Source organism: Athene noctua, chromosome 20 (genome assembly GCF_965140245.1).
Source record: "Athene noctua chromosome 20, bAthNoc1.hap1.1, whole genome shotgun sequence".
Lineage (NCBI taxonomy): Eukaryota > Metazoa > Chordata > Aves > Strigiformes > Strigidae > Athene > Athene noctua.
Genome location: NC_134056.1, coordinates 10,255,206 through 10,267,390, shown reverse-complemented (window position 1 = coordinate 10,267,390; position 12,185 = coordinate 10,255,206). Strand labels below are relative to the sequence as shown.

Genomic DNA, 12,185 nt, shown 5'->3' with positions numbered 1-12,185 from the left:
GTTCAAAGAGAAGTTCTTTGGAGATTTTTTTTAATAAAAAAAGGAGACAAGAAAACCAAGCCATGAACATTTCATTTTGGGTCAGCTCACAATGCTTTCTTTGACCCACATAGAAATGTTATGCATCTTCTGTGAATTATTCCACTGTTTCCTCTTCAATGCAGGTGAATTGTTAAATATAAATCCCATTTCGTGATGAATCCGGGAAAAGCATTTTTTAAAATGAGGTGAAACTTCTTGGAATTTCAAAATGGTTCAGCAGGAAGAAGCTTGCTGGACATTTTGAAAAAAGACCTCACCATCTTTTTACAATCAAGACCATTTCCTGAATTGGTCCTGGGTAAAAGAAGTTTGAAAATCTCACAAAACTCCATTATTAGACAGCTTGTTAAAACAATTTAGTTCTGCTTTCATTTGTAAGTACTGTAATTTTGAGGTGCTCAGCCTCAGGCCCTTGGAAAAAGTTGATCATCTTCCTCTGGATGTTGGAAAATTGTAGATCGCTGCATGGTGGTCACCATCTCCTCCATCTCCTCGGGGAGGCAGGTGATGGGAGGGGGCTCAGCTGGGGGGCAGGCGCCTGGAAGGAGAACACGTGTCTGTAGCAGAGAGCAAGGCTGAAATGTGGGGAAGCCAGAGAAGGGAGAGGATGAAAAACAAAGAAGAGAAAGGCAAAGATTCGGTTTCCAGGCTGTGGAAGATGTGAGTGATTGGTGCAGCAGCATGATCAGCAAATGCCATATCAGTCCCTGGTGCTTGTGGAGAGCGGAGCTCCGGTGAGCGACACCCACGCTGCTCTGCACCCCCACATAACACCGGTGTTGCCTCTTCTTCTGAGTGACATAACACGACTCATGGCAACGGCGGCTGAAATAGCCTCTACATCCACCCGCTGGGCTGATAACCCCCAGCACTGCTGTGCTTGCCCTGAAATCTGTGCTGGAAAACCCAGGCAGAGCAGATCAAGCATTGATTGATAACACAGCAAACAACAACCTGATGTTTTTAGAGGAAGGAAAAGCTGCTCTTTGAAAATTAAAGGTCTGGTCTCAAAATGTTAGGTCACGGAATTCTAGGGGATTTTGAAAACACTCTCACAGGGCTATTTATCTACTGCCCTGGGAGAACGTAAACAGAAATGCCAAAACAAGGGCCCGTGCCGCTCACTCATGGCATTTTTTTAACTTACTGTATCTTAATGTACTCCCACATGTCACTATTAGTAACCCAGGAAGCTGCCAGACTTCTCTACCACTCAAAAATCAGCTGTGCAATATTAAAGAAAAGCAGGTGAATGCGTTTTTGTTTGAGGAACTTGTTAGTTAAAGCCCGCCCAAAAATCTTTTTGCTGTTGTTTCTTCAGAGTGGCTATTTAATCAAAATCACTCCCCAAACTACAAAAAAATAGTTTGCCCCCAAATTGTCTTTCCACATAATCCAGTTCTGACCACAGAAATGATTCCTAACATCAGCATTCACAACCGTCGGGTGAAGTTCTGCAAAAAACCGCCCCAAAGCAGAGTGCTGTTTTGCAAAATTGTCTTTGCAAACAAAAGTACTGTAGGTTTTTGAGCTGCTCCCGCCTAGTTCAGGTAAGGCGCATGTTGAGCCTGTGTATGATGTGGATGCCTTCCCTCCGGACAGTGTCCCCTTCTGTTGGAGCGTCTGCCAGTTTGCGTCCTACCGATGCTCTGATCGTTTCTGTTCTTATTTACCTCTCGCAGAACTTTAGTTCTCCAGCTCTTTACATCTCTTGTTGAATTATTTCTCGAGAACCTCCTCCCCCTAACTGTGCCTGTCTAAACTCTCTCTTTTTTGCTTTTCTTTCCTCTTGTGACTTGTCTCTCCCTTCTGTTGCTTCTCCTTCTGTTTTATACCTGCCTGCCTTTGTGTTTGTCTGGTGTTTCCCTTTTTTATTTTTTGATTTGCCTTGTTCCAATTTTTATGTAGGGCAGTGGTTCAGTTAATGGGAGCCCCTTGCTGTCGACATCTGGTGCTAGTACCCCATGCCGGGGTCGGAGGCAGCTCCCACAGACTCCACTGACCCCACGTCCCAGCATCACTTACAAGACCGCTAACTCCTCGCCCGTGCACTTCACCAGTTTCCAAACCGGCCTGCCCACTTTCTCCCCGGGACGCCTGAGCCGTGGCTTGTCCGAGCACAACGCGCTACTGCGGGGGGACCAGCAGCCGCCCCCCCCAGCCGTGGCCCGCATCGGCTCTGACCCCTACCTGGGGCACCGCGATGAGGCTGACAGCCCCTACCGCGCGGTGCCGGAGGACACGCTCACCTTTGAGGAGGCAGTGGCCACCAACTCGGGACGGTCCTCAAGGACTTCTTACGTCTCCTCCTTGACCTCCCAATCTCACCAAATCCGCAGGGTGCCCAATGGCTACCACTACACGCTGGGTCTCAACACGGGCCCTGGGACTGGCACCAGAGGACGTAGTTACTACCATGAAGCCGATGAGGATGACTGGTGCTAGCGGCATGGCAAAACCCTTCAAGGTGTGCGCGTTTAAAATCGATGAGTTTTATCATCTGGAAGGCTGTGCGCTCCGATGCGCGCGGTGCCCGGGGCCGGAGGGGGCCCACGGGGCAGCCCCTGCAGCGAGAACTGCTCTGCCCCCGGGGTCCGGAGACACTCCTGCAGCTTCTCTCCTCTCTTTTTCTTTATTTTTTTCTTTTTTTTTTTTTTCACTAGACAAATCGAGGAAGAAGGTTTCCTCCTTAGGGGGAAGGCAGCTGGGGGAGCACATCTCTCTCTCCCTCTCTCGCCCGCCTCCCTACTGCCTTGTCTAGTTCAAAGACATGCACCAGATGCCAAATCCGCGACGCACGCAAGAAGCTGAGAGAAGAGCAGTCCTCACCTTCAAGAGCAGAAAAAGCAGACTGTCGATCCTTTACGAGATTGGCGCAGTTTTTGTTGGGCTATTTCTTAATTAATTTATTTATTCTTTTCCCCGGTCAGGGTGGGAGTTGGGGCTTGCAAACGGACACACATGAACAAAGATCACATCCGCGTTTTATCTCGTTCACTGCTAAGAAGGAAGAGATCTACCCAAGAAACTGGGAGAGGAGAAACACAGAACAGAACAAAGGACAGTCCACGGGGACTTGATGTTCAGCCACAGCAATCCTTTTCGGCGGAGCCAGTGGCACACCCCTGAGCCAACCAAGTGCTCCAGCAGCCGGGACTCTGCTCTGACACCGCTGCCATGTGGATCTCTTTTAATTTACTCACCACGTCGGGTCCTTCACACTGACACATGATAAAGCCACAAGAGAGCTACTTTGTAAGGACTGTTTCCTTGCTGCTGAGACTTTTCTTTCTGTCCCTCTCTCCTGTCAACCGCAACACGCCCTCACTGTTTTGTCTTGTTTACAATATAAGCTTGATTTAGCAAAAAACAACTAAAAAAAAGAAAACCAGAAAAAAAAAAAAAAAGGAAAAAGCGTAGGGGTGAGAAGAAGAAATGTTATTGGTTTTATATCAAGCTATTAGATAGAACTTTAACTTTTCATTGTGTGCATTTTTGTAAATTGTACAGTAAAAAAAAAAAAAAGAAAAAAAATACTCTTTATGTAGAGAATTAGTCCAATTGTCATTCCAGGTCCCACCGTTTCTACCGAATGCTCCAGTTGTTCACTACTAAGTGCCTAACCTTTGAAATCTTTCACAGTGATGATGCAACCTCTTGCTTAGATGCATCAGACCTTGGGCGAGCGTGGGGAGGGGCAAAAGGGGAGGGAGGACAGGGCCAGGAGGAGCCGCTCGTCTCGGAGGTCCCGCGGTGCACACAACGCCCCGCGTCGCATCGCTGGCCAGTGCATTCGAGTACCAGGTTGGAAGCTTACAGTGGGGAAGGCAAACATGCTTTGGGGTTGGTTTGGGTTTTGTTAACCTTTTTGTTTTCTTTTTTTTTTTTAATATATACTTTTATTGGTGGGAGGGGAGTGATTGCAGCAAACAAAACTGGCCTTTTCTCATTGACTAGTGTTTAGGTCCTGCAGGAGAGATGAAGGTGGAAAAGTACAGCATCTGCAGAGACACTCTTGCAGGAGAAGCAGCGTCTTTCACACTGCGTGTCGGGTCGCAGTTGGGCTGTGAGAGCTCTGGCCATTTTCCATGGTGCATAATTTGTGTTGAGGGCAGTTGGAGAGAGTCTTGGTTTTATTGCCTGTTAAGAGAAGGTTAAAAAAAAAAAAAAGCAAAACCTCTAACTCTGATTCTCAGGGATGAGATTTCTGTGTTCTTGCAATGACTCTTGCGTTGGATGATTTTTTTATTTTGTGTTTGTGTGGATTTCTGCACTCTGAGCCTGGGAAAGGGGCAAATGTGGTGTGCCAGTGGGGAGGGAGTGCTGAAAGAAAACCCTGGGCAGGACCTTGTGTCCGTGGGTCTAATGAACCATTGTAGGGCTAATCTGGGGCACAGGGTGGCCAGAGGACACATAGTACACTGACAAAAGGTTAAAGGAGGAAGGGGGAGAGGTGCCAAGTGAGCACATCGGTGAAATTGCTGATAGGAAAGAGGAGGGGGTTGGACAGATGAATTTTTTCAGAGGATCTACCAAGCCCCAGAACTGTGAAACTTCTCCAGGCGAAGCAGTCGCTTAGGATGGGTAGAGATCCTGCTGGACCCCGGTGATTTGTTTTGTCACTGGGGTGGCTGGAGGGTATCTGATGCTACCAAAATGCTCAGGAGGTCTCTCGTGCTCCCAGCAGTCTTTCAGCCTCCGGCAGGGAACAGTCTGCTGGAGGGTGGTTCTTCACATCCCCTGTAGCTCTTCTGTTGAGGAAATTCAACCTGGTTTTGTTTCCTTCTGTGGTTTTTTTTTTTTTTGTTCCGTTATGAAACAATAATCTCTGGCCAATCTCATCCCTGGATTCTGCTAAAGGATAACTCCTGTCTGTAACTCTGTCTCTGTATTTATGTGCACTTTGAATAAAGGAAGTGCGGTAGCCAGAGGTCCGCTATGGGTAACGGCTGTAATTTGCAAACGGAGGGCTATGCAACAAGATGACACGTTCGGAAATACATCCAAACCACCAACAGTCAGAAAGACCTTCATCCATTCTGTAGCTTTATCTGCTGGATTTTCCTGTTTCAGGCTTCAGCATGATTGTGACCAAATGTTTTATACATTTTCCTTATATGAAGGCACAAACACTTTATTTGAAATTTTAAAGAAAATGTTACTCTTTTACTCCAGGAAGTAAAGGAGAGGGAAAACACAATCTCTCTGACAGTGCATGCAAACATTGTACCCACACTGGAAAGCAAAAGAGATGTCTTTCTGTACTGAATAATTTTGCCTTTTTCTCCACTCGGCCTTTCCCCTTCCTCTACCATTTTAGATCCTCAAACCCCCAGCCCCGCACTAACACACCATCTGGAAGCGCACAGCCAAACGAGGGCCTTGGGTCACTCCAATTCTTAGGCAGAACACGAAGAAGAATCTCAAGTTGTCTAATCCTCCACCTGCCTTGTAGGGGTCGATGACAGTGACAGACAAGCCTGACCACAATTGTTCATAACCCTTTTCCTACCTTTTTTTACAGCCTCTCTGCTGTCTCTTCAATGCATACATGATATTTCCAAGAATCCTCATAGTGAGTTGCCAAACTTGAATTGCACCAATCAGTTTTCTGCATCCAGAACCAGTCTCGTAGTGGCTGTACTTTGAATAAGTAATGTTTGCATGTAAAATATATACATATATACATATATAAAAAGTATGTGCATGGAAAATGTTTATCTTCGTACTTTTTTGATACAATGTATTCATCAGTTGTTAATTTTTAATTATATTTGATATAAATTGGGGGTTTGTTGCAAAACTTTATATTTAAAAAAACAGTGTTAAAAATTATAAAAGTTCCAACCATGCAACACAAGCGGAACTTTACCCAAAAAAAAAAAAAAGGGGGGGAAAAAAAAAAAAGAAAAAAAAAGGTTCTGTGATTGCCTAGTTTGCTGCCTGAGTAATATTTATCAGCCAAACTTTGAATTCTGCAGTTGTTTCTACAATTACATTTTGTATGAAGCAAAGTCCTTGAATTAAAATAAAAACTTAGCAAAAAAACCTTACAAATTCAAAGATGGTGTGTGCAGTGTGCCTAGTGACCGGGAGACCGCCATCCTGAGAGCAGCCTCCCAGCCGGCGGGCTGCCTAGGGGAGAGCCGCGGCGGGCAGCTTGGCTTGACCACCACGCTGAGCGATAACCCCTGAGAGCTGGTGTGAAACCGGATTTAGTTTAGCCCAAATTGGGATACTCTAAGAAATTGGCTGCATCTGTGTTTGTTTCCATACAGGCTTCACAGATGCTCGGTCTGAGTAGGGAGCTGTTTGCAAATTTGCCTTTGCAGTGTGGATCCAGTATGGAGATTACAGTTCCTGGAGTGTAACAGGCAGCAAAATTGCATAATTTAAGTTGAGGGTTACAAAAAAACCCTAGCGGTGATTGATGTTTCTCTTGCTGATGTGCAAAAATGTTGGGCACTGTGCTCCCTTTAGATTTAACCCTCATTAAACCTTACACCCACTCCCAGCAAGTGTCCTTGGTGCTACCTCAGGTAGGCACGGGCGTGGAAATCGGTAGCATGTGGGCTTGGATTGTTGTCAGGAGTCTGCCATGGGCGTCTGTCCATGCCTGTCCAGGGCATGCTGTAGCACTTGTAGAAAGAGAACCTAATAATAATAATAATAATAATTCTTGCTGACTGTACCTTGAAGTTCCTACTCCCAAGGCTTGCACTGAGCAGAAGAAAAACCCAAGGGCTGTTGGTACAGAAGGAAGGAACTTCTCATTTCTTTGGATAACTGCAGAACCGCTCTCATTCCCTACCAGGGGGGAAAAAATCCACCATGTGCATCTCTTTCATCAGGGTGTGTTGTTGTGACACTTCTGACTGTGTCAAGGACTCTCCAAAAAACTGAGAAAAATTATTATCAGCTGGAGAGCGCTGCTGAAGGGAAGACCACTGCATTTTTGCATTTTTTGGTACTGTTCAGAGCACAAGGTATATTTTAGCATTCAACTCTTCTTCTCTCTTGTTGCATCTTTTCTGCGATGAGACCACCCAAGGTCCCACCTAAGATTCAGGTATCATGTGAAATGCTGTAGATGCAAGGAGAAGGTCTTTTCCCTTCTGATCACCAGTTCAGGCTGTAGCTTGCAAAGAAAACGGTTTTACTTGTGGTCACACAGTGAATTATTAGCAAAATTCAGAGCAGAATAACTTCTCTTGGCTTCCAGTCTGTGCATGGGTGGGACAACAGTGGAGCACAGGGGAGAAGAGTAGGATTTTTATTACATTTTTAAGATATCCCCAACAAACAGGATGAATGGAGGCTTCTGAATGTGTCTGAGCAGCATACAGGGGAAAGTTTGAAAAAACAATGCAAGATTTGCAAATCAGTGTGCATCTCAACCTCAGCAGAGACCCCCATGGCATTCGCTCCGCTGTAGCCATCTGGGGAGCTAGAATCTGCCTGGAGGACCAGATGAGCAGCTTCTCCCCTCCAGATGTGTGTCACAGAGCAGCTCCAAATCCAGCTTACCATTCCACATGTGTTTTCAAATCCTAAAAGCATTTTGTGGGCTTTATGCCTTTTTAAAAATGTATTTATTTTTCCTTTCTTTCTCCTTATTTCTGTTGTATTCTTTCAGTCCATGAGACCAAGGCAGCGATGCACCCAACAGTTTCTCCAGGGACTGCCTGAGTCCTGGGGCAAAGGAGCTGGAGCAGGAGGGGTCCCCGCCACCAGACTTGCTCATCTCCCATGTCTGAGACACGGGTGCTGAAACACCCGGTTTGCTTTGCTTTTGAGTTCAGCTGAACTCCACAAAATGGCACTATTTTTGTACCTTGCCCACAGCACCGCCTGGTTCTCATGACCAGTGTAACAGTGTTCATGCAAAGCTGCCGTGTGAGCGGGTTTGCGCGAGGCCTCTTCCCTGCAGGGACACATCTTGCTAGCAGAGTTCTGCTCCCTGTATCTCCAGTCTCTGCCCTATGGATAAAATCTGGGCTTTGGATCAGGAATTCCGAGGACAGCACCCCCACGCCTTGTTTTACCATTAGGGGGTAGCATTTTCAGGCTTTTTCTACTTACTAGGGAAACAAAAAATGAAAAAAGGCTGATTCATCTCCCCTTGCAACTCTTTGAGAGTCATTCCCTGAAATATTTGTCTTAGGATGCAGAAGACTTGGGATGAGACACTGAATATACCTGAGTCCAAGCTGTGCAGGTAATTTGGCCTTTTGTACTCTCCGGAGCATAAAAACCCATCATCATCATCTGGCTGCTTCCCTGTTCCAGCCACATTTGCAGACAGTGCCCATAGACTCCTGCATACCCTCCAAGGTGATGAATTATTCATCCCAGTGGAATTCATCCCTCTTGGTCTCCTGATATTTTCAGGACTGTTGAAAGCACCGTTTTCAGAAAGTGCCTGATCATAATAATGAGCCTCAGCTCAACACTGTCCCTCAGCACATTCCAGAATATTTTGCAAAAGAGGCTGGGTTTCCATCTTCATTTGACAAAAAAAGGAAACTAAGACACCTCAAGGGGACTGAATTGCTCAGGGTCACCCAGCAAGCAAGTGCAGAAGTGTGGACAAGGTCTCCTGAGCTCCTGCAGGTCACTCTTCATGTCTTGGTGTTTTAAATCACTGATGTGTGTGTGATTTTTTTTCCATCCACAGGCAACTTGTAGGGTGCTAGTGAGGTGATACTGGGACTTTATCACGTCATGCATTGGTTCCCTTGGAGGGAATTCAAAGAAAAGTGGCAATAATAAATATGATGAAAGGTTGGGGGCTGATTTATGGCGATAGCTGTGAGGAGCTCTGCACAGGATGGGGAAGGGTGGCTCTGATAAGGCTGTGCAAATATTTGCGGGGGTGAAGTTCTGAGGCAGGTGAGTCAGCACAAAGGAGCTGCTGAGGCTGTTTGAGAAGGGAGGTCTGAGCAAACCAGCGCCTGAGCGAACTGATGGAAACACCAGAATAGAGCTCCTTTGCCTGCAGAGGAAGCCTGGGACATGCTGATGGAGCAGAGTTGTGTTAATTCAAAGAAAACAGTATCAATAACTGTAGTTCATTCATTTTATCCTCATCTCCATTTTCTGTCATTGCTCTGAAACAGAATATCCCAGAACTGGCTTTGTCTGTGTCTGTTTTTATTATTTCTCTGTTTCTGGCAGCCTTTTCTCTGCCCAGCACGGCACAAGCAGAGGAGGAGGCACAGTCCTTGTCCAGCTACTCCTGCACAAAAGTCTGAAATACTCACAGGGGTGTAAAACCCCATTTTTCTCACAGGAGGCCGAGGAGGGGAGTGGATGTGGTTGTGTTACTGCATTCAGCACAATGATAACATGTTTAAAAAGATGATGCTGAGCTGAGCCGACAGGACTGTGGCAGAATAAATGAATGCCTTTTACAAGGGTTTTTTTCCTCCTCATGGAGTGGAGAGTGTTTAAAAGACCTGGTTCTGCAGGTGATCCACCTAAAAAAAACTCCTGCAGTGTGACAGTGGTACGTGAAAGGAGTGGAGGGCAGAGGTTCTGCACTGCAAGGAGGTTGCATGTCCCACAGCAGAGCCCAGCTGCAGGCGAGAGCCCAGAGATGCAACAGGAATTGTGCTGCTGGCACAGAAGGTCGCAGCTGTGGAAACCAATGGGATTCAGCAACACCTGAGGAAGGAAAGACAAGCCTGTGTCACATGTTCTTGACAAATAAAGTCCTCTACGCAGCAAATGACTCCTTGAGTGTCTCTGACCTTCATTTCCTTGACAAGCTGAGTCAGTGTGTGGCAGGGGAAAGGCCTGGAACTGGGCAGAGAAGGGCGAGCGCAGCGCATTGTGCACCCAGCGGGGCTCGTGTCTCCCCACGATTAAGCATCAATCAGGACTTAAAGAGAGGAGCTTACAGAAGCCTGATTTCCCGCTGCCACCTGAATAAAATGACAGCCAAGTGACATCACCGAGCCCATGGTCACTTGCCACGCTCTGGCAGGGACATTCACCTGGAGGCAGGCAGGTCTGGCTGCCCCTCGCTCTATGTTCCCATGTTTTTGGGGTGTCTTTGGGTGACTTGCAGAGAAAATACTAGCACAGACTGGGAGTGAGCCTGTCTCCTCTATGGACCTGAGCCAAAACGCCCAAAGGGCTTCTTTGAGCACCCCGGGTTTGTCACGCAGGGCAGAGCAGTCCTGGGAAGCGTCATGGTGGCGGTGGCAGGGTCTGTGCCCCTGGTGACACCGGAGAGCTGAGGTGCAGCACGAGGCAGGGTCTGCCCTGGGGCAGCGGACGTGGGGCTGGTGGGGTGGTGATGGGGAAAACTCAATTTTGGGGTATCTGTCTGTAAATACCTTCCACTGTGGCTCAGAGGAGCCTGCAGTAGTGCGAGGGCTGGGCAGGATCTGGGCAAGGTGAGATTTAACCCATGTAATGCCAAGAGAGGGTGAACTGGCCCAGACTCTGGGTAAGGGAAGCAGGGGTTAAACCCAGAGGACCGGTAGGGCTCTCGCAGGAGAGCTGGGGCCCCTCACTCACCCCAAAATGCCACAGCGGGAGGCTGCGCTGTTCCCATCACCCTGTGGGAGCAGGGTCAGGTTGCCCCGCCGGGGGAGGCAGCAGGCTGGGGTACAGCTCTGGGGGCAAAGCACCCCGAAAAACACTGGCGGCAACTTTGATTTGGGGGGGGCATGGGGTGACCCCTTTACCTCTGGAGGCCAAAGCAGCAGGTGGGGGGGGGTCACTAACCCCTGCAGCACCCGGTTGATGTACAAGCGCCTGTCTGTGTGTCCCCGCCGGGCGTGAGGGATCCCCCACCCCCCCAACGCTGCAGCGCCGTGGGGCGTTGGAAAAGCGTTTGATTTGTGGGGTGGGGGTGAGGGAGGGGGGCATTAACCCCTTCAGCACTGGGCCTGCTGGAGGATGAGCGAACCCCTGCAGAGGCGCGTGTGGGGAAGGGGGCGGAGGGAAGGGGTGCCCCCCCCGCGGGGTGCGGGGGTCCCCGCCGCGCCGGGCGGGCCGGGGCGGAGCGGGGCGGGGGCGGCGGGGCCGTGCCTGCCCCGGCGGCGGCGGCGGGGCCGGGCCGGGATGCGGCGGGGCCGGGGCCGGGCGCACGATGCGCTGCGGGGCGCTGGCTCTGGCGCTGCTCTGCGCCCTGTCCCTGTGCCCGGCGGGGCTGGAGCCCCCCGAGCCGGGCTCGGGGCTACACGCAGGTAGGAGCGCTCCGGGGCGGCAGGACGGCACCGCTGTACCGGGGGAGGGGGGGACACCCCGGGGAGAAGGGGGGCATGCGCTCGGCTGGGGCATCCCCGGGCCGGGATGCTCGGCGCGGCGCTCCCCGCTAGGATGCACTGTTAGCCCAGGGCTGCGGCCCCGGCCCCCGCCAGCAGCCGGGGTTCTTGGGGGGGGGGGGGGCGGCGGTTGCCGGCGTCGGGGGATGAGGGGGAACCCCCCGGTGCCGGCCGCGGGGCAGCCGCGCTTGCTTTGAGGGCAGAAAGGCTTCTCCCGCTGCGAATGGCATCCTCCGTGCGCTGCTGGGACCGGGCGGGGGGGCTGCCGGGGCGGGTGTCTCTCTTTGGGGGGGTCCCGGGGTGACACGAGGGTCTCGGTGGCGGGGCCACCGCTGGAGCAGGGCACGGTGTCCCTCTCCCTGCAGGAGCGGAGCAGCCGGAGTTGTCGGGGTTTGTGCACGGCTTCTCTGGTGTCTAATATAACAGAGAGGGCTTGTGTGTGCGCGGCTGCAGCGGGTCTTGTAGCGGGGGCCCCGCCGCATGTCTCCACGTCCCCCATTTTACCCCTCTGCGGCTGGTCACCGAGTCACTGTCCCGAAACTTCTCATGAAACTTTGGGGAACCTGAGCCCTGTCCCTCCCCGTGGCAGGAGGCCCCGGCCGGCTCCCACCTGGGGTGGGCACAGCAGGGTCCAGACCCCCCACTCCGTCAAACGGGGTGCAGGACTGCTTTGCCTCATGAAAATTCCAAGCTAGGAGTTTCAAAAGTTTGCTGCGTGGAGCTGGGACTTTTCACCGGGAAGTGATGGGCTGTGCAGGGGATGGTGAATAATAAAGTGACTATAAAAAAGGCAGTTTATTTTGAAGGAAGCACTGGCTGTTTCTGAGACATTTGTTGCTGCATTTGCATTGTGCTAAGATGCAC

At 50.0% G+C, this 12,185-nt stretch overlaps 2 protein-coding genes across 19 annotated transcripts in view; both read left to right on the top strand.

The window, feature by feature from the left end:
- The window catches only part of CACNA1B (calcium voltage-gated channel subunit alpha1 B), a 309,602-nt gene extending 299,881 nt beyond the window's left edge, over positions 1 to 9,721 (top strand). For 8 of the 10 annotated variants that reach the window (XM_074924011.1, XM_074924009.1, XM_074924006.1 and 5 more), the window contains one exon: positions 1,951 to 9,721. In XM_074924011.1, coding sequence (XP_074780112.1) covers positions 1,951 to 2,487 — 537 coding nt within the window. In that variant the 3' untranslated portion in view covers positions 2,488 to 9,721. The remainder of the gene's footprint in view (positions 1 to 1,950) is intronic. The other 2 variants (XR_012634942.1, XM_074924012.1) reach the window with 2 other exon arrangements.
- A 1,414-nt stretch (positions 9,722 to 11,135) lies between these two features.
- The window catches only part of LOC141968810 (uncharacterized), a 95,256-nt gene continuing 94,206 nt past the window's right edge, over positions 11,136 to 12,185 (top strand). For all 9 annotated transcript variants that reach the window (XM_074923952.1, XM_074923954.1, XM_074923949.1 and 6 more), the window contains exon 1: positions 11,136 to 11,243. In XM_074923952.1, coding sequence (XP_074780053.1) covers positions 11,147 to 11,243 — 97 coding nt within the window. In that variant the 5' untranslated portion in view covers positions 11,136 to 11,146. The remainder of the gene's footprint in view (positions 11,244 to 12,185) is intronic.